Raw genomic sequence first — 27761 nt, 5'->3', positions numbered from 1 at the left:
ATTTAGTGCAGGGGTCCCCAAACTTGGCGACTTGTGGATTTCAACTCCTAGACTTAAAGTCGCCAAGTTTGGGGACCCCTGATTTAGTGTGACAAAGAACCACCTTCAAAAATGGGGGGGAGGGGAACACTCTCACTCTGCACTGATTAGGCTGGCCTAATGGCAATTTTAATGGGGTTTTAATCGGGGTTGTTTTTTTATAATTTTATCCTATTATTTTTAAATTTTCGGCCAATGGAATTAGATTTTTAAAGATATTGTATTTTTAACTTTTGTGTACCGTATATACTCGAGTATAAGCCGAGTTTTTCAGCACATTTTTTGTGCTGAAAAACGTCCCCTCGGCTTATACTCGGGTCTATACGGCTTATACTCAAGTTTTTTTAAGCCCTCGCTTATACTCGAGTATATACGGCTTATACTCGAGTTTTTTTCTTTCTTTTTCACATTTTACCGGACTGAAGCCTGCCGGTGCAGTGAGAGGCGGGCGGGGAGCCGCCAGCTTTCTCAGCTGAGGGAGGAGGGTTTCAACCGGTAGGTGCCTCATTTCCCACCCTCGGCTTATACTCGAGTCCCCAGTTTACCCCAGTTTTTGGGGTAAAATTGGGGACCTCGGCTTATACTCGGATCGGCTTATATTCGAGTATATACGGTATTTGTTTTATTCTGGCTGTAAACTGCCCTGAGTCTTCGGAGAAGGGCGGTATATAAATATGAATAATAATAATAATAATAATAATAATAATAATAATAATAAGAAGAAGAAGAAGAAGAAGAAGAAGAAGAAGAAGAAGAAGAAGAAGAAGAAAAAAAAAATAATTTGGTACAATCACACTTGGCAAGTTGGTTTAATCCAAGCTGGCCTCACAACTCGGAAGCAAAAGGTAAAAGTCAAGCCCATTTCTACAGGTTTCACATGGGCTACAGCAAATTACTCTGAAGAGCATCCTGTCCCATCAAGGCAACTGAAATTTGCCCCCAGATATGGCTCTTATTTGCTTTTCTCAACGTATTGGGTTTTTCAGACGTTTCAGGAGATAGCAAAGGGGGAAAACGCCACTTAACAGAATAACAGTTGGAAGGGACCTTGGAGGTCTTCTAGTCCAACTCCCTGCTCAAGAAGGAGACCCTACACCATTCCAGGCAATAGACCGTCCAATCTCTTCTTAAAAGACTCCAGTGATGGAGCACCCACAACTTCTAGAGGCAAGTTGTTCCACTTGTTAACTGTTCTTGCTGTCAGGCAATTCCTCCTTAATTCCAAGTTAAATCTCTCTTTGATTAGTTTCCATCCGTTGCTTCTCGTCCTGCCCTCAGGTGCACTGGAGAATAGGTTGACCCACTCTTCTTTGTGGCGACCCCTGAGATATTGGAAGACTGCTGTCATGTTGCTCCTACTCCTTCTCTTTGTTAGACATACCTAGTTCCAGCAACCATTCTTTGTATGTTTTAGCCTCCAGTCCCCTAATCATCTTGGTTGCTCTTTTCTGTACTTTTTTTATATCTTTGTTTATATCGTGGCTTGAATAAACCTGTAAAGAGGCAGCTCCAAAATCAGTTTTACAATCCTACGGCCGGCCGACTCTCTCCTACAGGCAGTCCTCACCCTCATCCCCTCTCTTCACTTCTAAAATCCCCCCACGGGCAGCATCTTTTAACTGCGTAACATCTGCAATCAGCTCTGAGTGCCCCACAAGCAGACTAGGCCGGCTGCCAACATACCAGTTTCCTAATGCAGTCAGAACATGTGATTTCATCCAGACTGCAGGATTTCACTGTAATAACAAAAGAAAATCAGATGGAAAGAAGGCGACTGTCATGCGCAGGGGAAAGATTACAGCAGGTCTGCACCTCGAGATCCTCTGCAAGTTTCAATGATGGATCAATCGGGAGGCCGATGTGGTGCAGTTGAGTTCTTTCAAGTTATACCCCCCACCCCCTCAAACAGGACAAAGGAAAATCAGGACAACTCCCAATCGGTTAAATCCAAGGTTATTTGTCGGAAGAGACAACTTCTGATGAAGAATCCTGATTCCTTGCTGAATCTTAGCCCATGGCCAATATATTGCTAAACTCTTGAGGAAGCCTGGAAAAGCCGCCATTCATCCAAGCCTGCTATCAGGTGTCTGCATGAGTGTGCAAGATTAAACCAAGCGACTTCTGCTTTTCCGTTTGCTAATAATCTAATAATCTTTCACTAGAATTCTCTTCTGCCCTGCATTCTCGGCCTGATTTGTTTAGGGAATCTGATAGGTGAACCGAGAATCCGAGAGCATTCGCATATGAATGATTTTCAAAGTTCTTATCCAAACATCATTTAAAGCATGCATTGCTATGTCATCCCACCCAATTCCACTCCTCACAAAACCTTTTCTTTTAAGGAAGTCTTCAAAGCCGTAAATGGTGCCTGCAAACATCCCTGCAAACTCCTATTTTCCTTTCCACCATTTGCATTTCTGACCCCTTTTCCCCCGTAGCGCCTTCTTTCTGTACATTCCTGGCATATTTCCCACTTAACAACACACTCAAGAGACTCACAAGTCTTAAGGAGGTCTCTAAGGCTATTTTCCCACAGTTATTAATGATCCAAATAAGTCTGACCACCTGCCATTTCGTTTTCTCTTTTGTCTGTCTGGAGAAATCCAGAAAAAAAAAAGGTACAGATCAAAACAGAAAAATAGATCCCAGTGAAAGATGCAAAGGAAGCTTTTCTCAGCTAAAAAATGTGGCTTTCCTCTTTTTCTTTTAAAACCTTGGGCCTTGCATTCTCGCTACCGAGAGACTATGCTGACATCAATAGCCCCAACTTTAAAATCTTGTAGGAAGAAGGAAGTATCTGATACAAAACCAGCAGATGCTGACAAACCTTTAAAGATAGGAGAAAACAAGGCAAGCCACTTGTTGTATTACAACAACAACAACTCTGTGAAGAAAGCTAAAGGCTTAGAGAAAACACAGGCTGGACACTCTTAAACTTCTATCATATTGAAGATGTCAAAGATTATTTTCTCTGCCAGACCAGACATAGGATTAAATCATAAGAAACATGGTGAGAAACATCTTGATAGAATAGAATAGAATAGAATTTTTATTGGCCAAGTGTGATTGGACACACAAGGAATTTGTCTTGGTGCATTAGAATATTAGAATATTAGATATTAGAATAGATATTAGAATAGAATAGAATAACTTTAATAATAATAATAATAATAATAATAATAATAATAATAACAACAACAACAACAACAACAACAACAGTAATAGAATAGGCCTGAAGCTAAAACATACATTGAAGGGCTACAGGAACTGGGCATGTCTAATCTAACAAAGAGAAGGACAAGGGGTGATATGATAGCAGTCTTCTAATATTTGAGGTGTTACAGAATTACAGAACAACAGAGTTGGAAGGGACCTTGGAGGTCTTCTAGTCCAACCCCCTGCCTAGGCAGGAAACCCTACACCACTTCAGAGAAATGGTCGTCCAACATCTTCTTAAAAATTTCCAGTGTTGGAGCATTCACAACTTCTGGTGGCAAGTTGTTCCACAGATTAATTGTTCTCACGGTCAGGAGATTTCTCCTTAGGTTCTAAGTTGCTTCTCTCCTTGATCAGTTTCCACCCATTGCTTCTTGTCCTGCCCTCAGGTGCTTTGGAGAATACGTTGAAGCCCTCTTTTTTTTGGCAGCCCCTGAGATATTGGAACACTGCTATCATGTCTCATTAAAAGCAGTTTGACTGTAAAACCAACTCCCGGCTAGGATAGTGGACTGTCCCTCAGCATAGTGGTCTTTATATGAATGAAACAGAGGAACCTGAAGCCCTCTGGGTAAATTACGATTTTTTGTTGTTCCAGGCAGTGTAGTAAATGGCCAAAGATCTTACAAGTTGCAGTTTGAAAACATCTGGACAACCGGGGATTGTTCATCCTTAAAAGAATATGAAGGCTGGTTCATATTGGTTGGGAACACACTTCCTCTAGCTTTCCTGAGATTTTTTTTTTTTTAAATACGTCTACAGTGACATCGATTTCCTATTTCTGACCTACAGGGTCACATCAAGCCTAGGCTTTCAACTGGCAGATGGCAAAAAAGAACAGAAGGACATCCTGAACGCTAAGCTTACAAGCAACAAAATAGCATCAAAAATGCCCAGGCCAGCAAATCTTGTTGCCCAGAATACCTCGTGTACTCGTCATCCAGCTACTTCCAAAAAGGAACTTGCACAAGATGGTCAAGTAACCTTGCTAATGACAAGGAAGTCCCTGAAGCATGTGTGATTGTTTGCCACTCATTTCTAGATGATTACACATCAGTAAAAATGCTGCCAGGTAAGAGGTAATACTTCCAGAGCAACAACAACAACAACAACAAAAAGGACAATACAAGACTGCCACAAAAAAAAGAAAAAGTTGTTTTGAATAATTGTTAATGACATTATCTATATATATGTGATACCAACGATTTACTGAGTCCCAGTGAAAGGAAAGCCGCTGTAATTAGAAAATTAAGCATGACTTACTGGTCGAATTTCCTTGCATTTGGATGATGCATTTGGACTCTTTGCTGGTCTCTCGGGAATTAAAAGGTCTGACCCGAACAGCTACTTTTACAGAAGCTCCTGACATTTTGATGGTCTCTTGTGTGCACTCCAGAAATTAGGTTTCAGGGACTTCCGCAGTTTCTTCTAGTGTTAGCTTTTAAAAGGAAAGAAAAGCGATTTTCAAATACATATCAGATAAACAGCCGTTTATTATAACCAAGCATGTTTGATACACACACACACAAATAACATTTTCCTCAGCATGTAAAACAGGGAGATTATTCACACTGCTCCTTTACCAAGCTGAGAGAGAAAAAAAGCTTTGATGAGTGACATCGCTCATGATTCAGTCAGCTTTAAAAAGATACCCTTTTCTGTACAGCTTGTTCATTTAATTGGTATGAGTGGCAAGTATAAAAGAATCCAACACATCTCTAGGGATTTGCTCAAAAAAAAAAAAGACAAAAAGCCTATGCAATACCTCTGGATTTCATGTTAGTCTTTCTCCTTGGACATTCCTATGTCCTGCAATAGACAACAATGCTGCAGAAAATCAAACTAAACCATTACATTCTCCCTTCGCAAAGGTTTAGCTGGAAGGGAAAGTGGAATATATACGGGCAAATGGAAATGTCTTCCCAAGGCATTTCAAAACAGCTGATGTGGTATCGGATATAAAAGCAAAACAGAGGTTTAAAATAGCGTACAGTATCCTGCACCAGCTTTATTTGTTCATTGTGTTGACTGATAATGGTCTGTATCTTTTTAGTTAACAGGCATGATCAATATCTTTTAAGTTCTACCATTGCTCCTTGCATGAAAAACAAACACGGAGTTGTTTATTTTTCAAAGCATACATATCCGAATAGATCACCAAAACAATACTGGAAGATTTGTAGGTGCTTATTTATTGTAGATTTTTTGGTGGGACAGGCCAGGGCAAAAAGAGCCGGACGCGTAGCCTTACAATATCAAATATTCCAGAATGTATACAGGAAACCTGCTGCCATCCTGCATGTCAATAGAATGGTGTCTGCATCGATGCTCTTGATGCAGAGAGCATTCTTATGGATGCTCTTAAAAAGCAAGATAAAGGCCAGAAAGTAGAGCTTGAAGCTTTGCAGCCATTTAAGGCCTCCGTCTCTTAAAATGCCTGAAGTTCCTCCCCAAATGTAACTGGCCCCACCCATTTTTGGCATGTGGCGCTCTACGGGCAACCCAAAGTCTGGTGCGGGGTCCAGAGGCTGGCAGAAGCTGTGAACCACAGCTCTGTAGCAACGGCCTCCCGCCACCTACTCAAGAACCCATATATCATTTCTACAGCGGCCAAAGCAGCCCAAATCCAGCGGTTCTCAACAGCAGTCTAGACAGGATGCCAAATCAGCCACTGAAGCTTGAATCAAACATGGAAGCCTTAGCAGAAACGATCAATTACAGTCCTAAAATGCCTATAAAAGAATGCAGAAAGGCATTAATAGCAGAACCAAGGTTCTTTCTCAAAGGAAGTGATTTAAAATATGAAAGATTGAGATAACCTTTACTTTGGAAGGCGGCAGGTTAGGAAAAGCAGATTTGGCAAAATTGGGACTGTTTCACAGCTGTAACGCAATTGTGATCAATATACTTTTGCCCCAGTTTTAGGTGACTCAGTGGCTAAGGCACTCAGCTTGTCAATCAGAAAGGTCGGCAGTTCGGCGGTTCGAATCCCTAGTACAGGTCTCCTGCGTGAGCAGGGGGTTGGACTAGATGACCTCCAAGGTCCCTTCCAACTCTGTTACTGTTACCTACTGTTACCTGATTGCTCTCTGTCTTATTCCTGGCTCTATGCTAGAACAAGGCTACTTTACATTTGCATTTGTATTGCTTGTTTTATTTTTGCCTGTACACCGCCCTGAGTCCTTCGGGAGAAGGGCGGTATAAAAATCAAAATAATAAATAAAAAAATAAAAAATAAAACAGATATGCGCATAGTAACTATGTTAGTAAAGCAGGTGGAGGAGGAGAAACCAGTTTTTCTTTATTAGTTTCCTCTCCAGCCTTCGGTCCAAACTCAAGGATCTAGGTTGTGAGAAGAAAAACACCATCATTTGTGGAGTCCATGTACCAATCAGGACATAAGTGGCTCTTCTGTTTAGTTGGGAATGCATTGTTTCACGCATGGGGTTGGGGTGAACTCAACTCTTGTTTCACTGAGTAGTCTAAAAATCTCTAGGCAGCCTCTCCCCCTTTCCCCTTCCAAAAGTTTTATGTAAATAAGCTTCATGTAAATTAAGCTGCAAGAAATCTAGCTGCCACCCTTTGTGGGTTTTGCCTGCAAAAAGAGCACACTGAATTGGGGGTAAAGTGAATTAGGGGTAGGGGAACCCCTGAGAAGCTTTCTCAAATATGATAACACCAGCATCAGGTCATATTTGGAAAGAATTCAAAAAACGGGAGTCCCCTTATGCAGAAAAGTTTCAAGTTGGGAAATACAAATTTAGGGGTCATTCTCAAGGAAACAAACTGGAATTAAAAACAAGAAAATGAATCGCAGAAATACATCCCCAAAACCTAAATAAGACCAAAAAAAATGTTTTTGAATCTAAGCCCTAAGCTAACCAAATACTCTTTACTGATCCAAGACATTTCTCTCTTAGGGTGTGAAAACAGGCACTTTTTTCCACACACGCCCACCTTTAAATAATCAAAAAATAGTTGAAATATCCGCAAATTATTATGCTTTCTGGCTTAGCTGCACCTCAGGTTTAAGCACTGGGTTCCTTCTCGCTCAAGCGCCACCAAAAAGAGTCAGTCAAGTTTGAAGGAAATGTGACTTTTCTCTTGCTTTCAAACCATAGCTGACTGACAAACTATAGGGAGTCCAGAGATCTCAGATGACAATTCCAGAATCTCTATCAACGAGGTAATTGGCTAATACAAGCTTCCTCTAAAGAAGTCATATAATTATAGCGTTCATAAAACTATCCTAAAGACCTGTTACACAGCAAAAATAATAAAATACAAACATATCTAAAGGCAAATGCCTGTGGAGATTCTCAGTTAGGTCATAGTTGTCTCAAAGGTGCTTTTTTTTTCCTTCAAAAGGGCAACTGGACTGTTGAGAAAGATGATGATGTTTTGCTTCACGTTCAAGAAACTTCATCAGTTCTATTCCATCGTTTCGCCATCAGAACTGATGAAGCTTCTTTGGATGACAAGTGAAGCATTTCCTCCTTCTTCTTCCTCAAGGAAAAAAAAAATCAGTCCAGTTGCCTTTTCAAGGGAAAAAAAAAACATCTTTGAGACATGTCTAAAGGCACGTATGATGGTGGAATTAACTGGTGACAGATTACAACTGTCCTGTCAAATCAATTCAAATGACTGGATTTGTGTAAGTTGCTTAACTGGGAGATTTAAAGAGGCAGAGTATCATGCAACCCTGAGCATTTCTGAACTAGAATCAGTCCCCATAATAACCTGTGGTTCTCCCTGGATTAATCGAGGGTTGCTCTGAGCCAGGCTGTCATGCGAATGGAGAAAGTGAACTCTCCCTCAGGCTTACAGGCAGGGATCTTAAGGAAGCTCTACAAAAGTGGAGCCTATCCAGGAAGCCTGGTTTTTATAGTTCACACACTCACACACACACACACCCCAGCGAATATGCAAAGGACTAACAAAGGGGCAGAAAGAAGATGGGGGGAGGGTGCTTTATGAAAGAGTCCCAACACAGCACCAGGACAATGACGATAACAGAAGCAGACAGTGATCTCTTTGTGAAGTTGGCTTGTTAGAAGTTTTATGTCCTTTGATCAGCAGAAGTGCCCTTCCGTCGTATTGAGTTAGGCTGCTAAATATTTCAGCGTAAATGAAAGGAGCAATAGCAAGTAATATGAACGCTGTCAAGTTTGGCATCCATCACAAAAATCCATGTTTTTGTAAAGCTTACACTGCTATGGAAACAAGAGCGTTACAAAGCCAAGCGAGTGTGGGTCTATCCAAAGGTATTCCCAATGAAATTAGTGGAATTTTACATCTAAAGGTATCCGACAACAGGTTTAAAATACCTTTCATTCCTCTTTCTGTAACTGTAGTCACAAAAGAAACACAATAAATGGAAGAAGAAAAATTCACAGTATTCTGCTCTGAGGGAGGAAACCTGGCAAGGCTCAGAGAAAATAATAAGAGAGGGATCCGAAGAAAGCTGAAATAGCTTAGATTCAAATGGAGAGATCTAATTCCAGGACTATAACAAACATACAGCTTGGAGGGAGAGCCCCTAAACCCCACCCTATACAATTCCCGACGAACGACGAACGAGCAGCAGCAAGGAGTGAAAAGACAAGCCAGGGGTGACAAAAGTCTTCCCAAATTCCAGGGAGCATTTTCACTGAGCTACTCATCTGGTGGTTCTTACCCTCCTGCCATCCTATCTCTGACGGACCTCCTGCAAGACCGTCAGCTCATAATCCCAATATGGCTGCCTCTGTAATTGTGCTGTGCTGGATACTGTCTAGAGGAAGGGAGGACACATAACAAAACAAATAGGTGAAGCATCTATCTTTAGGGCTGAAATAGTTTTAAGCAAAAAGCGAGGGGATGGGTGGGGAGAGGGAAGAGACAGTGTTCCCCCAAAAATCAGGCTCAAGTCAGACTGGTCAACTTGAAGGAGAGGGTGGGGGAAGGAAATCAGTCTCAAACCCCACCCTGATTCTGAGATGAGATGGAGTTTAGGCCGCAGCACTGTGGCTCAAGGAGAAAAGATGTCAGATGGGAATAATCGATTAGGAGGGATGGGCCCAATCCAGAGCAGAGCCTTCCAACATCCAAGGAAACAGAAGACCAGGTGCTGAAGGCAGAGGCCTCCATTCAGAAAACTCGTTAAGAACTTCTTCTTAATTCCCCAATCCCAAAGTCTCTGTTCGACTGACAGATGTTGATTTGAGTGTGTCAGGGAGTAAGCTTGGAACTCTAACCAAAACTCAAGAGAGGGGGAGGAAGGGTGGGGAGAGGGTCCCATTTCGCTGGTTTGGGAAGCTCCCTGTGCCAACATTTAAAAAAAAAAAAAGCAGGCTGCCACAACATCTCGCCTTAGCTGCAGAAAAAAAGTATCTAGGGGAAACATGAAGTGGAGAAAAGGAATGTGGGTAAGGGGAGGGCAAAGCCCCCTCCCAAAAAAAAAAACCTGTGAGGAATCTACAACTGGAATTGACCGGTTGGGGGATAAAACACCAGACTCCTTGAGAAGAAAAGGAATTCAGAAAACAGGCTTCCTCCTACACTGAACAAAGTGGAAAAAGCTTATGGAAGGAAATTGCTGGTAGGGCATGAATGTGTGTGTGTGTGTGCAGCACACACAGATCCTGACCCATAAACAGAGGCAGCCTATTATTCGAAATGGACTAATAAGAAAGTAAAAGAACTCCGATGCAAATGCCTTTATAACATCTGCAAACCTGCACACAAGTAAATGCAGTTGTACCAATTTGGCTGAATCTGTATACAGCTGAATACATGGATTATATGGGGGGGGTCATACACCCACCAATTTACCCCCAATTTACCAGTGCCATGTCCCTAAGAGTTTTCCAAGCTAACCTCTAAAACCCTTCAGCCGACTGCAGGTTTTTCAAAGCCCACAGGCCAGGAAACAAAACAAGCACAGCACATACCAAGGAGAGCTCCTAACTAGGGCTCCTAACCTTACTAAGGACTAGCACCATTTTTGAGATACACCCTATTTCTTCCCGTTCTCACGCCTGGGTGTAGAACTCATACAATAAACGGCAGCTTTCCAAAACGCTCGATCGCTGTTCGTCATGACTACGATCGGATTTTTTATTTCACAGTAATCGTTATCTACCCAAAATTTAGAAGTACCAAAATAACACGGCCGCCCGTTAGTATTGAATTTATTGCACCCTGCCAAGATGAAAGAGGCTGCCAAAGGAGTCCAGTTTATTTATTATTATTGACTTGATTCATTAAAAATGAAACTCAGTCAACGGAACATTCAAAAATACATCACAAATACCACTGACTGGTATTATTATTATTATTAATAATAATAATAATACTATTATACTAATAATAATATACTAATAATACTAATATTATAATTATACTAATAATAATAATACTATTATTATTACTATTACTATTCTTCTTCTTATAGGTTTTGCTCTTGAGATCTGACACATGGGAGGAGTCCCAGGCCCAGGCCTGGACTACAACTCCCATAATCCCACAGCAGCCATCTCCCACACCTCCAGGGGAGGAAAATCCACCCTGTCCCTCCTCCATTCTCTCCTCTTACTGGGATATTGCTTTTTTTTTTTGCTTTTTTTAAAAAGCCAAACATAATTTGCTTTCCCTTTGGGAGAGAGGCATCTTGATGGGGGGGGAGGGGAGGGGGTGAAAGGGAGGGGAAGAGTTTTAAAGAGACGGAGGGGGGAAAAAAAAACAAAGGAGGGATGTGGAAAAAAGGGGGATAAATGAAGGAAGGAACCCATGATGGCCTCCCTGGGTAGTTCCTTCTTTCCATCCAGGCCCACCTCGCCATCAATGGTCCATGGAGGAGGAGGAGGAGGAGGAGGAGGAGGCGGCTGGGAACGGAGAGATCGGATTCCGACACCCATCCACCCACCCCACCACCATCATCATCATCATCCCCGGAAGATGGGCGTTGCAGCCCCGGAGGGCGCCAGGTTGGGGAAGGTAGGGTGAGCAGGTGGCTGAGACAGCCCCGCCCAAACAGCTTCTCCTCAGGTCACGTGACGCGCTCGGGCGTACTCTCCCCCCCCCACCGTTTTAAGCTCGCGCTTTTTTTTTTTTTACCTCAGTGCGGTGAAGGGCGGAGCGGCACCGGCAAAAAAAAAAAACAACCCTAGAGGCTTCCCGGGGGGTCACGACCGGCGAGGCAGCTAGCGGGGAAGAAGCCGCCGCCGAGCCCCATTCCGGGACGGCGAGAAAGGAGCGAAGGCCCCGCGCGGACGACCGAACCGCCTTGACAGCACCGTCGCCGCCGCTCTACTGACAAGGGAAAGCGATGGAGCCGCTTCCCCCCCCACCCCTCACTCCCACCGGCTGCGGGCCCCGCCCCTTTCTCGCGGCGGCCGTCCAATCAGAGGCGGAAGAGGGCCGCCCGCCTTCCGAGCGAAGCCGCCGGCACCGTCGCTGATAGGCCGGCCGCTTTTGTCCATCCGTGACGGAAAGGCTCAGTAAAAGGCGGAGGGGGCGCCTCCGCTTCTGCCAATCTCGGAGCGCCTCTCAGCCAATCCCGAATGAAGCGGGCGGGACGTGAGCCCGCGAAGGCAGCCAATGAGCGTTCGAAGAAGGGGATGCGCTTAGCTCCGCTTTCACAGTTCTCGGGGGATTCTCCTTGGGATTCTTTTAAGCCGGCGGCGCAGGAATACCTCTTGGGGGGGGGGAGAGGGCTCGCGCGGAAGGACAAATTCGAGGGTGGCGAATTGACCTAGCGGGGTATAAAAGGGGAGCGACGCGGCCTTTTTGGCTCTTTTTTTTTTTAACCTCCCTCAGATTTAATCTCTCTCTGGGAGGCGCTGAGGATTGTGGGAAGGCTGAGTGACTGAGCCCTTTGGGAATTGATTCAGGTCAATTAACGCCAGCCGTGACGAAAGCGACGAAGGAGAGAAACACAACATATTAAAATTAAAAAAACAAAAACACGGTGTCGTCAAATTAAAGTTTGACAATCGCCGGTCTGCTTTGGTAAAGCGCGCAACGAACGTCCGAATGCAGAAAGTGCCTTGTGTCACAATCGCGAACTCTTACATTCCCTCATCCCGGTTTTATTATGGGATGGGATTACACAAAATGCATCAAAATGAGAGATTGCGAATGTGCAATTTGAGAGGATCTGTAGGGAAAAAAGGGTTTCCCCCCCCCTCTCTCCTCCTATGAAATACCTCATCCAAATTTAAATTTTGCTGTGAAAAAATAAAACCTTTGGGATGTTTGCATGGTCCCTTATTTTATATATAAATATAGGTAATCCTCTACTTTACAACCCTTCATTTAGTCCAGGGGTCTCCAACCTTGGCAACTTTTAAGCCTGGAGGACTTCAACTCCCAGAATTCCCCAGCCAGCTTGGCTTGGCTTGGCTTTGCTGGCTAGGGAATTCTGGGAGTTGAAGTCCTCCAAGCTTAAAGTCGCCCAGGTTGAAGACCCCTGATTTAGTCATCATTTGGAGCTTCAATGACACTGAAAAAAGGGACTTTACGACCGGTTCTCACACTTACAGCGTTCCCGTGGTCATGCGACCAAAATTCAGGCACCTGGCAACTGGCATGGACTTAATGACGGTTGCGCCGGGTCCTGGGATCACTACTTGTAACCGTCACAGACAAAGTCAATGGGAGAAGCTGGATTCACTTAATGACCATGTGATTCACTCAGCTGCAGTGATTTGTTTTAACAGTAGTGGCCAAAAATAGGTTGTAAAAGGGGGCAAACCTCACTTAACGGCCTTGCTGACCAGTTGGGAACTGTGTGCGCTCAACTGTGGTTGTAAGTCGAGGACTATCTATCTTACGGAATTGCTGGCACAGCCTCAGGGATTTTTCTTTGAACAGTAACCTCAAGCTAGAGTTGACTTATCTTTAAGTATTTTATCTGCGTTTCTATTTTATTCCCACTATTGATTTGTGGCAGCCACTTGTCCTAAAATGGTTTAATTTCTATGCCTCTTTTGTCCTTCTGTTGTTATTCTTAAAAGTACCTACTTAAAAGTTTCAAAAACCTCCCCCCCCCCAACAAAGAGCTGACTTACACACTGAGTAAAATACAAATGGGTTAAACAAAACATAAAACAGTGCTGTGTTTCCAAGGGTTAAAAGACTTAGACATTTGAACATAAAACCTTTTTAACATATTGTGTTTTACTAATCTGGGTGAAATGTTTATATTGCTAGTTGATGTACGATACGCCATACGCTGAATAAAAGATCCAGACAAGTAAACAGCAGAGACGGGGATTGTTGAGGCTAAACCCCGAATTATATCACAAATTGAGTCCATATGGATTAATCCTGTCAGTGATGCAGCCTACAACAGCTTAATTTGCCAGCAGAAAATCTTTAAATTTGTTACCCAGGGGGCTAAATTCATGAGGTAGTTTTGGCTTATTATATTATAGTTATGAGGTAATTTTGGCTTATTATATACAGCATTATAGGGCCAACTTCTCCAGAGTTATAGAGCTGATCTGTGGGTGGAGAGCATCGGCTCTGCGTGAATGACACACATTTCAAACTCATTTTGTGCAAAAAAAAAAAAAAATGGAAGATAAAAAAGCCTTAGTGTGCATATTCTGGAGAGACGGAGAGACATGATGGGTATGAGCCCGGAAGCTTGAAATAAACCTTCGATCCTGGTGACCGACTGACTGAATCCTGCAAAAAATGCCATTTTTCTGACCCAGTTTAACAATTCAGAGAAACCTATTTTTTTTGGCCTAAGACAGGCAGTCCTCAAACTTTCTGGCTTGGTGCGCCGTCCATTTGTGTGAATGGCCTGCGCGCGTGCAAAGTGGCCACCGATCACGGGAGGGAAATTGCCGTGTGCGAGGGCAAGCAGCTGCCGCTCGCACAAGAGATTTGCACGCATGCGAATTTGCACTCATGCATTACACTGAACAGGCCTCAGCCAGGTAGTGGGCCAGGGGTTGGGGACCCCTGGTCTAAGAGATGAAATATTGGGCTTGACCCATTAGAACCACTTGTTATTCAGTGACAGCCCATGTTTTTCTATAACAAGCCACAGCTCTCGATTTATTGGAGATAAATGCTGATTTGTCCTATTACTTTTCCCTCTGAATAAGACAACCAAAGAAGCAATAGCTACGTTTGTCTCATTAAAAAAATGAGACATCCCCCCTCATAAGCAGACAAGCAAATCATCACCATCTTTTTTTAATGACGCCATAATCCCTTGCGAGGATAGAGTCTCAGCAACTGAATGGAGCTAGAAGAGTGTTTTACTGGCCGGCTGCCCATCCTGTTGCCAATGCGGAGTTTTGTTCAGCAGATACATTCTCAGTGTGCCCAAGAGAGAGAAATATCTGCTTCTTACTTAGGATCGAACTCACAGACTCCTGATTGCGAGGGCGAGAGCTCCACCTTCTAGGCCACCGCACCACTTCAAGCAACCAAATCCTTGGATGAAAATCACGCCCTATGTATGCTGCACAAAGTATTTGTAATTTTGATTTAAGAAGCCCGCCCAAAATACAGAAAGGAGCCAGAGGGGGGAAGGGGAAAAAAGTTCTTGTGAATGTGTATCATCATTTATTTGTTCTTCAAGAATTAGGAATTGAACAGAGGAAACCGTCAGCAGAAAAGAAAAAGAAAAGAAAAACATTTTCTTTTCAGGCTTAATTTGTTTCGTTTCGTTGTTGTTGTTTTTTTAAAACACTGTGGTTTCGGATCCTTTTCAAAAAGGACATTCAAGTATCTTTTTTAAGCAGAGGGCAGTCATACAAAAATGTTTCATCTTTTTTATATAGTTTCTTTTTTTAAAAAAAGCAAGTCTACATTTTTTTTTCCTGCACCCTTTTTGCTTTGGTAAGGCCAAGCCATGGATATAAAACTGGTACGCAACATAAAAATGAATCCGTCGGCTTCGACTCGGGAGGCGCCGAGAATAAAACAATCTCCTTTCCATACACCCCCCCAACCCTCATTTCCCCCAAGAGAAGCACTTTTAAAAGACAGAGAATCATTACCGTTCATCTTATAAGATCTCTGCCTTTAAAAGATTTTTATTTATATATATATGTATGTATGTATATATATATATATATATATATATTTATTTATAGCTCTCTCTATATATCTTTTAAGTCAATGAACCCCCCCCCCCCCGTCTTCCACTCTTAATTCCTTTGCGGCAGTTGTTTCGATTTATCATACAAGGCTCTGAAGAAAAACCAACCTTAAAAATAATAATAATAATAACAACAACAGCATAAGGGGGTATGAAGTCTCTCCTCGAAACATAAAGGGACACGTCAAACAACGTTAAAATTTCAACGTGTCAACAAAGTGGGGGGGAGGCGGGGGAATGAAATTGGCAACTGGATTGTGAATTTTCTTGGGGGTGGACTTACCAAATTAAATTTAATATAAAAAAAAAAAGCTTTCTAATAGAAAAATATGATCCCCTCCCCGCACATCCCTCCCCCCTTTTAATACTCCTCGCAGGCACATTTGCTTTTCTCAAAATTACGTCCTCCGTAGGACATCAGAAGTCATCTTTTCCATATACAGCGAAGGTTTTTCTTCAACATTAAGGAGAAAATAAAAATAAACAGAAACCGCAAGGCGGGATCGTGCAGGCAGAGGTGACGAGAGAAATGAAAAGGGGTGTTTTTTTTGGGGGGGGGTGTTACCTTTAGCAGCAAAATGTTCAAAGTTCCAACCACTATCAAATTAACGGAGATCTGGCAATATATTGGTTTTTTTTTAAAAAAAAAAACACGCACGCACACACACACACAAACACACACCCCCGAGGGCTGTGCCGCCCCGATTCCGCGTCGTTGGCTAAACCGAACTCGGCCGTTTATGAACCCCAACGATGAAATGGAGGAGTCTCGTTTTTGTTTTGTTTTTTCAGAACACAAAAAAAAAAAAAAGAAAGAAAGAAAAGGAACTTGCTAACTGAATCCCACCCACAATGCTATCGACTGCCGATGTGTCGCTTAAAAGTTATGTACAAGAGAGTTAAGCTGCGTTTGGCGGTGTGGTGCCTCTTTCCCCTTCGCCTCGCCCAGGAGGTCCCACGGTCCTTTGTGGTGGCGGCAGCAGCAGGCACTGCGGGTTGCCCCAAACTCGGCTTCAACTCCCCACGGTTTTGGCATTAACCCTCGCCTCGATCTGCTGCCTTGCTCTCCGCAGTTGACCTCGGCGTGCGCTGCCAGCGGGGTGACCTCAGTGATCCGGGTGCTGCTTGTCCCTCATCCAAGCTTGGATTTGCTCTTTCAGCTCAGGCACTAAAAAAAAAAAGGAAGTAAGGGGGGGGGGGCAGAAGGTCAACCCTGAAGCTGAGCTGGCTGTGGCCATTTTAGGGCTTCAGTGCTGCCACAAGTGGAGTTGTGGGAAAGGGAGGGGGAAGTAGAGATAGCTGGGGCGCTGTAGCCAAAATAAAATACTTTTTCTTGGGAACCAAGGACATCGCCACCAGGTGTCTAGGAGTCGTCATTTAGCAACTGGACTGTATCCTGATTGGACCAGGACTGATTGTTTGGAGAAAGTGAAAGAAATTTTCATTAGCTGAAAACCGCGGGAACATTCAGTGTCGGTTTTCACCAGCTCGTTCCAATATAACATATCCAATATTCTTTGAGGAATCCAACTCCCTTGGGAGTTTTGACTGCTATGTGCGTGTTACTTGGAAACCTGACACAGAACCCTTAAACTCCAAGAAATGAATTTTTTTAAAAAAAAAAATACACTGCAGGGAGGAGGAATGATTCACATATACCACTCCCCCTATGCGCTGATGATGTAATCGAGCTGGTTTGTGAGAGGTCTCCAACAAGCTTGGGAGAATACCCCAAGATCATAAGAGATTTCAAAATTGCGCTAGGCTATGGGTTCGAAAGCCCCACTCTCTCCCCAACTACCTGGCTCCAGCATATTTTCGGTTAGTGTCTGGCGATTGAAGGGATCCGTGGAGGAGTTGAGGAGGTGCCGCAAAATGACGGAGCGATCCATGATGGTGCCCGATGGCAACCGGACCGGGTCACTCATTAAGGTATCCATGAGTGGATCTGAAGAGAGACAAGCAACTTGTCAACCGAGTTTTAAAGGTCGAAGCTCAACAAATAAAGTGGACCACACCCGCATAGGATTTAAATCAAGGATCCCCAGCCCAGGTTCGTAGACCAGCACCGGGCCGCAGCATGCCAGAAACCGGGCTGCGCAAAGTGAAGACACATCCATGGGATGCAAGCAGCACACGAAACCACTTCACCTCCGGTCCGCGGAAAAACCTTTCTCGGCAGAACCGGTCCCTGGTGCCCCAAAGGATGGGGAAGCTGATTTAAACAACTGGTTAAAAATTACACCGCCTTCTTTTATTCATTGGAAATTAGACCATTACATCCCGACAAGGACTCGACTTACCTCGGAATTCATCTGGAGCATCACTGTAGTCTATTTCGGCGCGGGCGTTCTTGGCAACGATTTCGTCCACTTTCTCCGCGAGCAGCTTGAATTTTTCTATCGCTATGGTCGACTTGATGCCGGCTTTCCTCATCTTCGAAATCACCTCCTCAAATAGCTCCTTGCTGTAAGACCTCTGCAAAGCCAACCACAAAGGCTCGTCAAAGCCCACCAGACCAATGGAACAAACAACTCGGTAGTCAGAAGACACGATGACAACTCAATCTCTCGACGCACGGACAGACTCAGCCAGTTTCAGTGGGGAAATTGTGAGCGTCTTAGACTAAGCTAAATCCAAAAACTCCTGGAAATTTGGTGTTCAGACAATTAGCCATCAATGGACACATTGAGATAAACCACATTTACACACTGTTCCAAAGAGGCAATTACAAAGCTAAGAAGGAAACCAAAAGTTCAGAATGCCTCCTCTCTACAATCCAGATAAGCAGGGATTAACCCCCGATGAACAATCAAGCAGAAATCAATCCCCTCATTGAGCAACAACTAAGGAGAAAACTGTACACGACTAGCACAATTTTTATAGGTGAAGGTAAAGGTTCCCCTCGCACATATGTGCTAGTCGTTCCCGACTTTAGAGGGCGGTGCTCATCTCCGCTTCAAAGACGAAGAGCCAGCGCTGTCTGAAGACGTCTCCGTGGTCATGTGGCCGGCATGACTCAATGCCAAAGGCCCATGGAACGCTGTTCCCTTCCCACCATAGGTGGTCCCTATTTTTTCTATTTGCATTTGCTAAGTTAGCAGAAGCTGAGACAAGTAACAGGACTTCACCCCATTACGTTACGTGGCAGCAGAGATTTGAAGAGGGGTGGGGGGGGGACATTCATAAAGTATCAGCCACACCCAAACTGCCTGGCCAGAAAAACGTAGAGGAATTGTTAACGGAATCACACACTCTCTGAAGGACTGGTTTAGTTTAAAATTTTTATAAATACATACAATAAAATACAGACACTATTTTTTTTAAAAAAAAAATCTGGTCCCAAGGAAACCAAAATGATTTTATTTAGATTAATTTAAGTGTTTAAAGCCGACTAAATATATCTAAATAGATCAAGTTTAACTGATTGGCTATATCGATCTTGAAAACTGTTTACTTTTCTGCAATCAGATGCTTTTTCAAGAGCAGGCCAAATGCTAGAACAGATCCCATTTTTGTATTTTGGATTCTGTCTTGGAAGTCTAGCTTTCTAACCACAAATCTGAACTCTTGCCCGTATTGTACAGTCAGAAAGACGCACTGCCTTGAGGGCGCTGTTCTTCCTCCTAGATATTTTACTACGCTGAAGTAAACCACTCCAAATGCCTTATATTCATTCTTGTTTTAACTTGCTGTTCTGGAGAGAATGCAAAGGGAAAGATCACTGGTGTAACCATCACCCAACAACTCCAATTTCTGACAATTCAGCATCTACCTGAGGGGCCAGGAATGTGTTGTTTTCGATGGGAGTTGTGCGCGCCACCCCCAGGAGGAAAGGCGTAGCTGTTTGCCAGCATTTCAGCACACGCTAGAGACATGTCGTGGTTCGCCAGCAGCCTGCGGAGTTGGGCAGCAATGAGGTTGAGGAAGAGCATGGGCCAGTCCTGGAGGCTGGGGAAGGCCCGGATGAGGGCTCTGCGTCGGAGGCAGAGATGGAGCCAGGGCCATCGGGGAGTGAGGTGTGGACTCCGGAGCCTCCAGAGGCTGACAGTAGTGAGGCAGAGGAACAGGAGGAGCCTATTCCTAATGCATGCATGAGAAGAGCTGCCAGAAGGCAAGAGCAGCTCAAGCAAAGAGGACGACTCGGGAGTAGGGCCAAGAGATGATTGGCCCCTCCCATAAGGCTTAAAAGACCAGCAACGGCGTTTGGACTCTTTGCCGGAAAACAACGCTGATAGCTTCGTCTTGTTACATTTATTTTGTATCGTTGTCTTCTGAACTTTTGCCAAGAAAGGCCTTTGGCAGTTTGCCTAATTGGACCAAGGTTGGTGATAGGACTGAGGAATTTGTGTTGGGAGGAATTTGCTTTAATTTAGTTGAACTATGCTGAGAATGAGTTAATTCTCAGCTGTTCGAATAAAGTTTGTTTATTTTTACACTGACTGAGTTTCCTACTACCTACTGGGGCCTGGGTCACAACAAGAGATCTATCTCTCTAGGATTCCACGAAAAACACACCAGCTAAAGGAGATTCATTGGCAGCTGAAATGCCAGCCAGGAGGAATTCAGTTAGAAAAGAACCCATCCCTCAGCTGGGTTTGAGCAATTCTGACTTTCCTATAAGGAGTTAACTCCTCAGACAGCTCTTCTGTAGGCAAAGCTATCCGAATCATCTTTGGCTCTCTTTCTTAGGTCAGTTTGCAAAAAGCTCCTGCAGGAAAGCCAAGCCAGAATTTGCTGGGAGCTCGCCAGCTAAATGCAGCATTGCTGCAGAAAGGCCCACTTAAAGTTGTAACGCACCCAGCAAATCCACCGCCAGCCACCGGGGAAGAAGGGGAAAATCCTGGCCGGCTTTTGAGGATGCTGTGGCTAAATCATCCACGCAACCCAGCGTAGGGAACTGAAGGGATACGACCTTCGGTTCATTTTTGCTCTTCTAGTCTCAGCTGGCGGAAGGAATCAATCAATCTTGAGCTGGGCAGGGCACGCCTGGCCATGACTGCTCTCTGCTCCATCACATCTGCCCGCTTCCAAAAAAACGATCCAGATTTATCTGCAGTGCAGTGAATCCTGAATCAAAGCACCGCAGCAAAGAGGAAGTGGGGAAAAAAAGTGAGTGTTCTTTGAGATTTGTCCCGATAATTGGATGTTTTCCAATCCAATCGGAATTAGAGCTGGAAGGGACCTCAGAGGTCTTCTAGCCCAACCCCCTGCTCAAGCAGGAGACCCTCTACCATTTCAGACAAGTTGCTGTTCATTCTCTTCTTTAAAATCTTCACTGATGGAACTTCTGGTGGCAAACTGTTCCACTGATCAATTGTCCTCACTGTTAGGAAATTTCTCCTTAATTCCAAGTTGCTTCTCTCCTTGATTAGTTTCCATCACTGCTTTCTGGTGCTTTGGAAAATAAATTGACCCCTTATTCTTTGTGGCAGCCCTTCAAACACTGGAATACTTTTTTCCCCTCTTCTGTTTCTTTAAAAGATACTCCATGGTAACAAATGAACTATGGCATTGGGTCACCCAAATCCAGCGGTGAAATGCTACCGGTTCTCTCCGGTTCAGGCGAACCGTTAGCGATAAAAACTACCGGTTCGGATGAACCGGTAGTAAAACAAATGCTACCAGTTCAGGTGAATCGGGCGAACCGGTAGTTAAAAAAAGCTACGATCCAACGGTCACCTGTGGCGCGCGGTTTAGCTTTCCTAGAAAGAAGGATTTCCTGCTTTCTAGCAAAGCTAAACCGTGCACCGCAACTGATCCCTTCCCTTTCGCTGTTCTACTTACATTCCCAAGTGTCCTTTTGGCGCATACTGTGCCCGCAGCGAACCGGTGGCAAACCAGTTCAAATTTCACCCCTGCCCTAATTGCACACACACACACACACACAGAGTCAAGGAAAAGCAGCAGAGATCTGAGGAGGGGGGACATTCGTAAAGTATCAGCCACACCCAAACTGCCTAGCCAGAAAAACTTAAAAGAGAAATTGTTAACAGAATCACACACTCTCTGAAGGACTGATTTAGTTTAAAAGTATTAAGGACATAAAGGTGATTTCAGAACATGAACAGTCCAAAACTATTGTAATATTATACCAAGTTTCTTCAAAAAGATGACCCACCTTGGAAAGAAGCCCTATGACGTTTTTGAGCGCATGCGATCAATTAAAGCCTCATGATGATTGTGAATGGTCACAAAACGAGGACTGCGTATTATGGAAACCCTTTTGAGTTTTGGCAAAGGGTTTCATGAGTCCTGCCCACCCTCAAAGTTCCAAAAACTGGAGACGAGAAGGTTCTGCCTGGATCCTAAAAGTGTCTTTATACTTTTTACCTTCTCAGGTAAGACCTGGAGTCCACCATTCTCACCTGGTCGTCCGCGATTGCTTTTGCAAAACGGGCGCAATCCAGCTGCAAGTAGATATCCGTCAGTTGATCCAGAAGCTTCTTTGGTTCAAAGCCGTACTTCTCGGGGTTTTCGACTTTCAGATCGCGGCATTTGGGACCGCACAGCTGCTGAAGGTTGAAGTTCAGCATCGCAGCCAGCCGTGGCCCAAGCTCCTGCAACGGGAAATCGCGGCTTGTAGTTGTGGGAGAGAGGCAGCAACACAACAAGCCAGGAACCAGCAACACCAACCCATCCCCTTGTTTGGTTATAGTCCTTTGCCCACCAAGTCCCGCCACGGTCTTGATCCGAGGGCTACAACCAGAGACAGCTCCCGGGAGAGTTCTACCAATGTCAAATAAGGCTTGGCCTTGGATTCAGAAGAGCCGGGGCTCAGACCCGAAAGGCCACAACACTGCAGGAGATTATCTGGAAGCAAAGCCGAAGCTTGCTCTGCGCCAGAAGTGGGATTCAGCCGGTTCGGACGTACCGGTATCTCCGACAATCAGCTGAGAGCAAATCAGTTCATTCCGACGATCAGATGTTCCCACCCGCCTGTCCCTGCACTATAACTTATCTATATTTCTTTTGTTTTAAGCCCAGCTGATCGGCGCGGCAGAAGTGGATTGCCGCGCCTCAGCTGTTTTACTCATTCTGGATTCAGTAAAAGGTAACTTTTGATCGTAATGAGCATGCACGGAAGCGCAAGTTTGGCATGTGAGCGAGCGAAGCACGTGGCACAACGAACCGGTTATTACAACTGGGTGAATCCCACCACTGCTCCACGCTCCCAATACTCACAGGCCTGAGGAAAGGTTTCTGGACTTGCTTGGTGAGGATATGAAACATGTCAACCGTTTCTGTGGCCAGGGCCAGATAGGAGCGCGAGACCCGCTCGTCCTGGGCCAGCTGAGACTGCCGTGCCTGTTGCTGATCCTAAGAAGGAAAGAGCCACAGGAAGAATATTTATAACCTGTGTGATCATTATAACCTGTAAGCCACCCAGGTAATAAGGTGTGGCTGTGAGGACTGGACTGTCAGGAAAGCTTGAGTGATGAAGAATTGATGCTTTCGAATTGTGGTGTTGGAGAAGACTCTTGAAGAGTCCCTTGGACCAGGGGTCACCAACCTTTCGGACCACTTTCAGGGACCACTAAATTCATCATTTTAAATTCCGTGGACCATTAATATGATCTGCCTAATGACTGGCTGGATGGGCGTGGCTAGGTGGTCGTGTGACTGGGTGTCACTCACATTGAGGGACGCCTCACCGGCCTCTACTCAACCCTCCCCTCCCAGCCACTCCTTGCCTCCCCGCCCGGGCTCCTGAGGGCCCCCACAGGAAGCAGTTGTTGGAGCTAAGCAGCCACTAAGAGAAAGAGTTGGCAAAACAGCTCGGATCTGAATGAGAAGGAGGCTCAGCAGAAGCACCTCACTGAGGACTACAAGCATAGGCTTTCCAAGCAGGGGGAAGACCTGAGAGAGTGCAAGGCCAGGTACCAGCGCCTGGAGGCTCAGTGGGCTGAGATGGTCAGCCAGTTCCAGGCCATGATGCAGTCCCACTGGAATGAGGCCCTCCGGCTCTATGCCACCAGCGACGCTTCCCTCCAGCCTTCGCCCAAAGCCATGTACCAGGAGGCTGAAGCAGACCCCAAGTCGGAATTTCTGTACCCCTTTGACCCACACAAAAAGACCCCGAAGGGAGAGATTCTTTGGAGCAACACGAACGTTCATTGCACTCAATCAAAGAAACTTTAAACCACGTGGACTTCCACTCCCAGAATTCCTGGGTCCTGGGAATTCCAAGAACTGGGGATGTCTAGTTTAATGAAAAGAAGGACTAGGGGAGACACAATAGCAGTCTTCCAATACCTCTGGGGCTGCCCCAAAGAAGAGGGAGTCAAGCTATTCTCCAAAGCACCTGAAGGCAGGAGAAGAAGCAACGGGTGGAAACTCATCAAGGAGAGAAGCAACTTTAGAACTAAGGAGGAATTTCCTGACAGTGAGAACTGTTAATCCATGGAACAACTTGCCTCCAGACGTTGTGGAAATTTTTAAGATGCTGGATAACCATTTGTCTGAAGTGGTGCAGGGTTTCCTGCCTAAGCAGGGGGTTGGACTAGAAGACCTCCAAGGTCCCTTCCAACTCTGTTAAGTCTATTCTATTCCTCAGCCAGGGATCACTAAAACCCCCGAGACCCGGCTCACCCTGGGGAGAAGATCCCACTGCTCCTTGTTTTTCATCTCTTCCTGCACTTCATGGATGCGCTTGAGGGACTCTAAACTCTCATCCAGTAGGAACGTCGTGTCGTTGATCAGCATATTGATATAGCGAACAAACTGCTTGCCGGAGCTGGAAAGGGAAAAGAAAAGACAATTGGATGGATTTCTTAGCTCTAATAGAGGAGGAGGAGGAGGAGGAGGAGGAGGAGGAGGAGGAGGAGGAGGAGGAGGAATAGGGCAGGAAAATCAATCTGAGAAATCCCTGCTTAGCAGTTTGAAATTCCCTGGCATCCATTTTTGCCTTCCCGCAAAACAGGAATAAGAATCCCTCAGCCTGTTGGGAAAATGCTTAGCACTAGTAATAGCACTTAAGTCTTATATACCGCTTTGCAGTGCTTTTATAGCCCTCTCTAGGTGGTTTTCAGCGTCAGCGTATTGCCCCCCCCCCCTCCAACAATCTGGGTCCTCATGTTATCGACCTCGGAAGGATGGAAGGCTGAGTCAAACTTGAACCAGTCAGGACCGAACTGCTGGCAGTGGGCAGAGTTAGCCTGCAATACCGCATTCTAATCACTTGTAAGGGAGGGAGGGAGGGAGGAAGAAGGAGGAATAACAATAGCATTTAGACTATTGTGCTTTTTACAGCCCTCTCAAAGCGGTTTACAGAGTCAGCCTCTTGCACCCTACAATCTGGGTCCTCGTTTGACCCACCTCGGAAGGATGGAAGGCTGAGTCAGCCTTGAGCCTGGTGAGATTCGAACTGCAAAATTGCAGGCAAGCGGCAGGCAGGCAGAAGTAGCCTGCAGTACTGCACTCTGACCGCTGCGCCACCGTGGCTCTTAAGATGGCAAAACAAACCCCCAAAAAGCAACCCACCTCTGTGTGGTACAATCGCTATAAAACAATCTTATACTGACTTTTCCACCGCATCAGTTTTAAAATTATTGGTCCTTCCTTAAGAGACGCATCGAGCCCAGATGTGCAGCATCTTTTCCATGGCAAGCGGCCCGTCCAATCCAGGACGAGCTTACATGTCAAGCAGTTAACACTCACTTGAACTCTTCCATGAAGGTCCCGTGGTGAGCGATGTTCTGCCACAAGCTTTTGAAGATGGTGCTGATGTGATAGCGGATTGTAAATTTGTCGTAGAATTCGCTGGTGGCCCCGGTGTGCTCCACGTCTTGAAGGGGGGGGAAAAAGGGGGAGTAGAAGAGTTGTGTAGTCTCCACGCACCCTGAGGATTGCAGCTTAACCAACAGCGGCCACCTTCACACAACACACTAAGCCAGGGATGGTTAACGTTTTTGGTGCAGAGTGCGCGAAAAGCACGCGCATGTGCCCCAATCCCCAAAATGCAATACGAGGGCCCCCCGCGCTACGCACACGTTCCCTTCGCATGTGCCCCCGTTTTGGCTTCCAAGTTCGTGCAGGAGGCTTTTCAAGGCCAAAATGGGGCGCGGGGGAGCCTCGAGATCTCCAGTTTCTCCTCCCAGCGCATCCTAGCTTTCACCTCCATTCCTGCCTTCCCCGAACTTTGCAGTTTCTCCCCCCAGCGCATCCTAGCTTTCACCTCCATTCCTGCCATGGAGAGGCACCTGCAGAGGGTGGAACCTGCGAAGATCGGGGAAGGCCCTGCACATGCGCAGCAGACACCGGAAGACCAGGTGGCTGGCGGGAGGCGTGCGCACATGCGCAGTGGAGCTGGGCTGGGGCGACGGCTGGCATGCCCACAGAGAGGACTCATGCCATAGGTTCACCATCACGCCACTAAGCCAAGATGAGGCTGGGTTGGCTTGCAGGTCAGCAAGTTGTGGGAACTCCATCGGTTAGAGCCGTGTTTCTCAATCATAGCAACTTTTAAGATGGGTGAGGCTTCAACTCCTATGCTGGCTGGGGAATTCTGGGAGTCGAAGTCCACTCATCTTAAAACTTGCCACAATCGAGAAAGGAGAACAGGAGAGCCAGGCCATCCTCGGCTTACGACCGCAGTACAGCTCAACATTTTGGTTGCTAATGAGAACATTTATTAAGGGAGTTTTGCCCCCGTTTTATGACTTTCCTGGCCACAATTCTGAACTGAGATGGCTGCCATCGTTGAGCAAGCCACACGGTTGTTAAGTGAATCTGGCTCCCCCATTGACGCAGAAAGGGGATGACGTGAACCCGGGACACACCGCAACCATCGTTAATACGAGTCAGTCACCAAGGGGCCCGAATTTCGATCCCATGACCATGCGGGATGCACGACGGTCCGAAGTGTGAAAAACAACCGTGTCAATTTTCTTTTTCCCCAGCGGCAGTCGTAACTTGGAACGGCCGCTAAAGGAAACGGTTGTTAAGTCGAGGACTGCCTGTACTGTTGTGGTGCATGGCTCCCTTTGCCCGAGCGTCACAAACCGGTGCCAACGTCCATCCAGGGCGTTCGTTCACCAACCTGTGTAAAACTTCATCAGGGAAGGAACCAGCAACTTGACGGAGAGCGGATGGTTTTCGATCATTTCGAAGAACTTCTGGGTCCTGGGTTGGACGGCTGGGTTGGTCATGAACATCACCTCCACCAGCTTAGCCACCAAGTAAGGGTTCCGGATGTAGTCCTGGTTGCAGAGCATGACCACAAGGAAGGTCACCAGCTCCTGAGTGCAAGGCTCGTAGAGTACCTGAGGCGAGTATCTGGAAAACGGGGAGAGGGAAGGAAGGAAGGAACGACGGAGGAAGGCTTGGCAAGGATTAAACGGCCAAGGCGAAAAGAGATAGCATCCAACCCGTAATAGAGTAATGGCGCTTAAGACTTCTGTACCGCTCCACAATGCTTTTACAGCCCTCTCTAAGCCTTTTACAAGATCAGCCTACCGCCTACCGCCGCCGCCCCCCCTGGGCAAGCTGGGTCCTCATTTTACTGACTTCAGAAGGATGGAACGCTGAGTCGACCTTAAGCTGGTCAGGATCGAACTCCTGGCAGTGGGCAGTTAGTCTGCAGTACTGCATTCTAACCTCTGCGCCATCACAGCATGCATGCATATCTATCAATCTCCCTCCCTCTCTCTATAGCCATTATCTCTCTCTATCTACTTACCTACCATCTATCATCTACCTACCTATCTATCATCTAATCATCTACCAATGCGGGGGACGCATTATCCATCCATCCATCCATCCACCTCTCATCTACCTACCTATTGTCTATCTACCTACCTCCCTACCTCTCATCTATCCATTATCTATCTACCTACCTATCATCTACCTACCTATCATCCATCTATCTACCTACCTACCTACCTACCATCTATCATCTACCAACGCAGGGGACGCATTATCTATCTATCCATCCATCCATCCATCCATCTACCTATCATCTACATACCTACCTATTATCTATCTACCTACCTACCTATCATCTATCCATTATCTACCTACCTATCATCTACCTACCTATCATCTATCTATCCATTATCTATCTATATATCCATTATCTATCGATCATCTATCTATCTATCTTCGATCGATCTATCCATCCATGTATCCATCTATCCATCGTAATAGTACTTAGACTTATATACTGCTTAATTGTGCTTTACAATCCTCTCTAAGTGGTTTACAGAGTTAGCCTATTTGCCCCCAAAAACCTGGTTAGAAGCAAACCTGGAGAAACAGACCGCCAAACTGCTAAAGATATTCCCCCAAAAAAGGAGGATTAGGGATCAAGGAAGGAGATAATAGACTCCTTGCTTTTATTTAATTTTATTTATGAATTAAATTTATATGCTGCCTGTCTCGCTATCCGGAGCGACTGTTC

The 27761-nt window shown here is 45.4% G+C and overlaps 2 protein-coding genes across 11 annotated transcripts in view; both read right to left on the bottom strand.

Annotated features, from left to right (window-relative positions):
- The window catches only part of KIF1B (kinesin family member 1B), a 134208-nt gene extending 122645 nt beyond the window's left edge, over positions 1-11563 (bottom strand). For 8 of the 9 annotated variants that reach the window (XM_058161268.1, XM_058161274.1, XM_058161272.1 and 5 more), the window contains exons 1-2: positions 11353-11563; positions 4519-4693 (exon numbers count right to left, since the gene is read on the bottom strand). In XM_058161268.1, the coding sequence (XP_058017251.1) occupies positions 4519-4624 (106 nt within the window). In that variant the 5' untranslated portion in view covers positions 4625-4693; positions 11353-11563. Of the gene's footprint in view, positions 1-4518; positions 4694-8932; positions 9029-11352 lie in introns of all 9 variants that reach the window. The other variant, XM_058161269.1, reaches the window with a different exon arrangement.
- Positions 11564-16157: 4594 nt separating this feature from the next.
- The window catches only part of UBE4B (ubiquitination factor E4B), a 56327-nt gene continuing 44723 nt past the window's right edge, over positions 16158-27761 (bottom strand). For both annotated transcript variants that reach the window (XM_058161131.1, XM_058161133.1), the window contains 8 exons: positions 26403-26638; positions 25022-25148; positions 23954-24098; positions 22547-22681; positions 21730-21921; positions 17665-17839; positions 17163-17309; positions 16158-16529 (listed from right to left, as the gene is read on the bottom strand). In XM_058161131.1, coding sequence (XP_058017114.1) covers positions 16468-16529; positions 17163-17309; positions 17665-17839; positions 21730-21921; positions 22547-22681; positions 23954-24098; positions 25022-25148; positions 26403-26638 — 1219 coding nt within the window. In that variant the 3' untranslated portion in view covers positions 16158-16467. The remainder of the gene's footprint in view (positions 16530-17162; positions 17310-17664; positions 17840-21729; positions 21922-22546; positions 22682-23953; positions 24099-25021; positions 25149-26402; positions 26639-27761) is intronic.

The sequence above is a fragment of the Ahaetulla prasina genome, chromosome 18 (genome assembly GCF_028640845.1).
Source record: "Ahaetulla prasina isolate Xishuangbanna chromosome 18, ASM2864084v1, whole genome shotgun sequence".
Taxonomy (NCBI): Eukaryota; Metazoa; Chordata; class Lepidosauria; order Squamata; family Colubridae; genus Ahaetulla; species Ahaetulla prasina.
The sequence above is the reverse complement of the archived record's forward strand: the minus strand, read 5'-3'. Positions and strand labels throughout refer to the sequence as shown.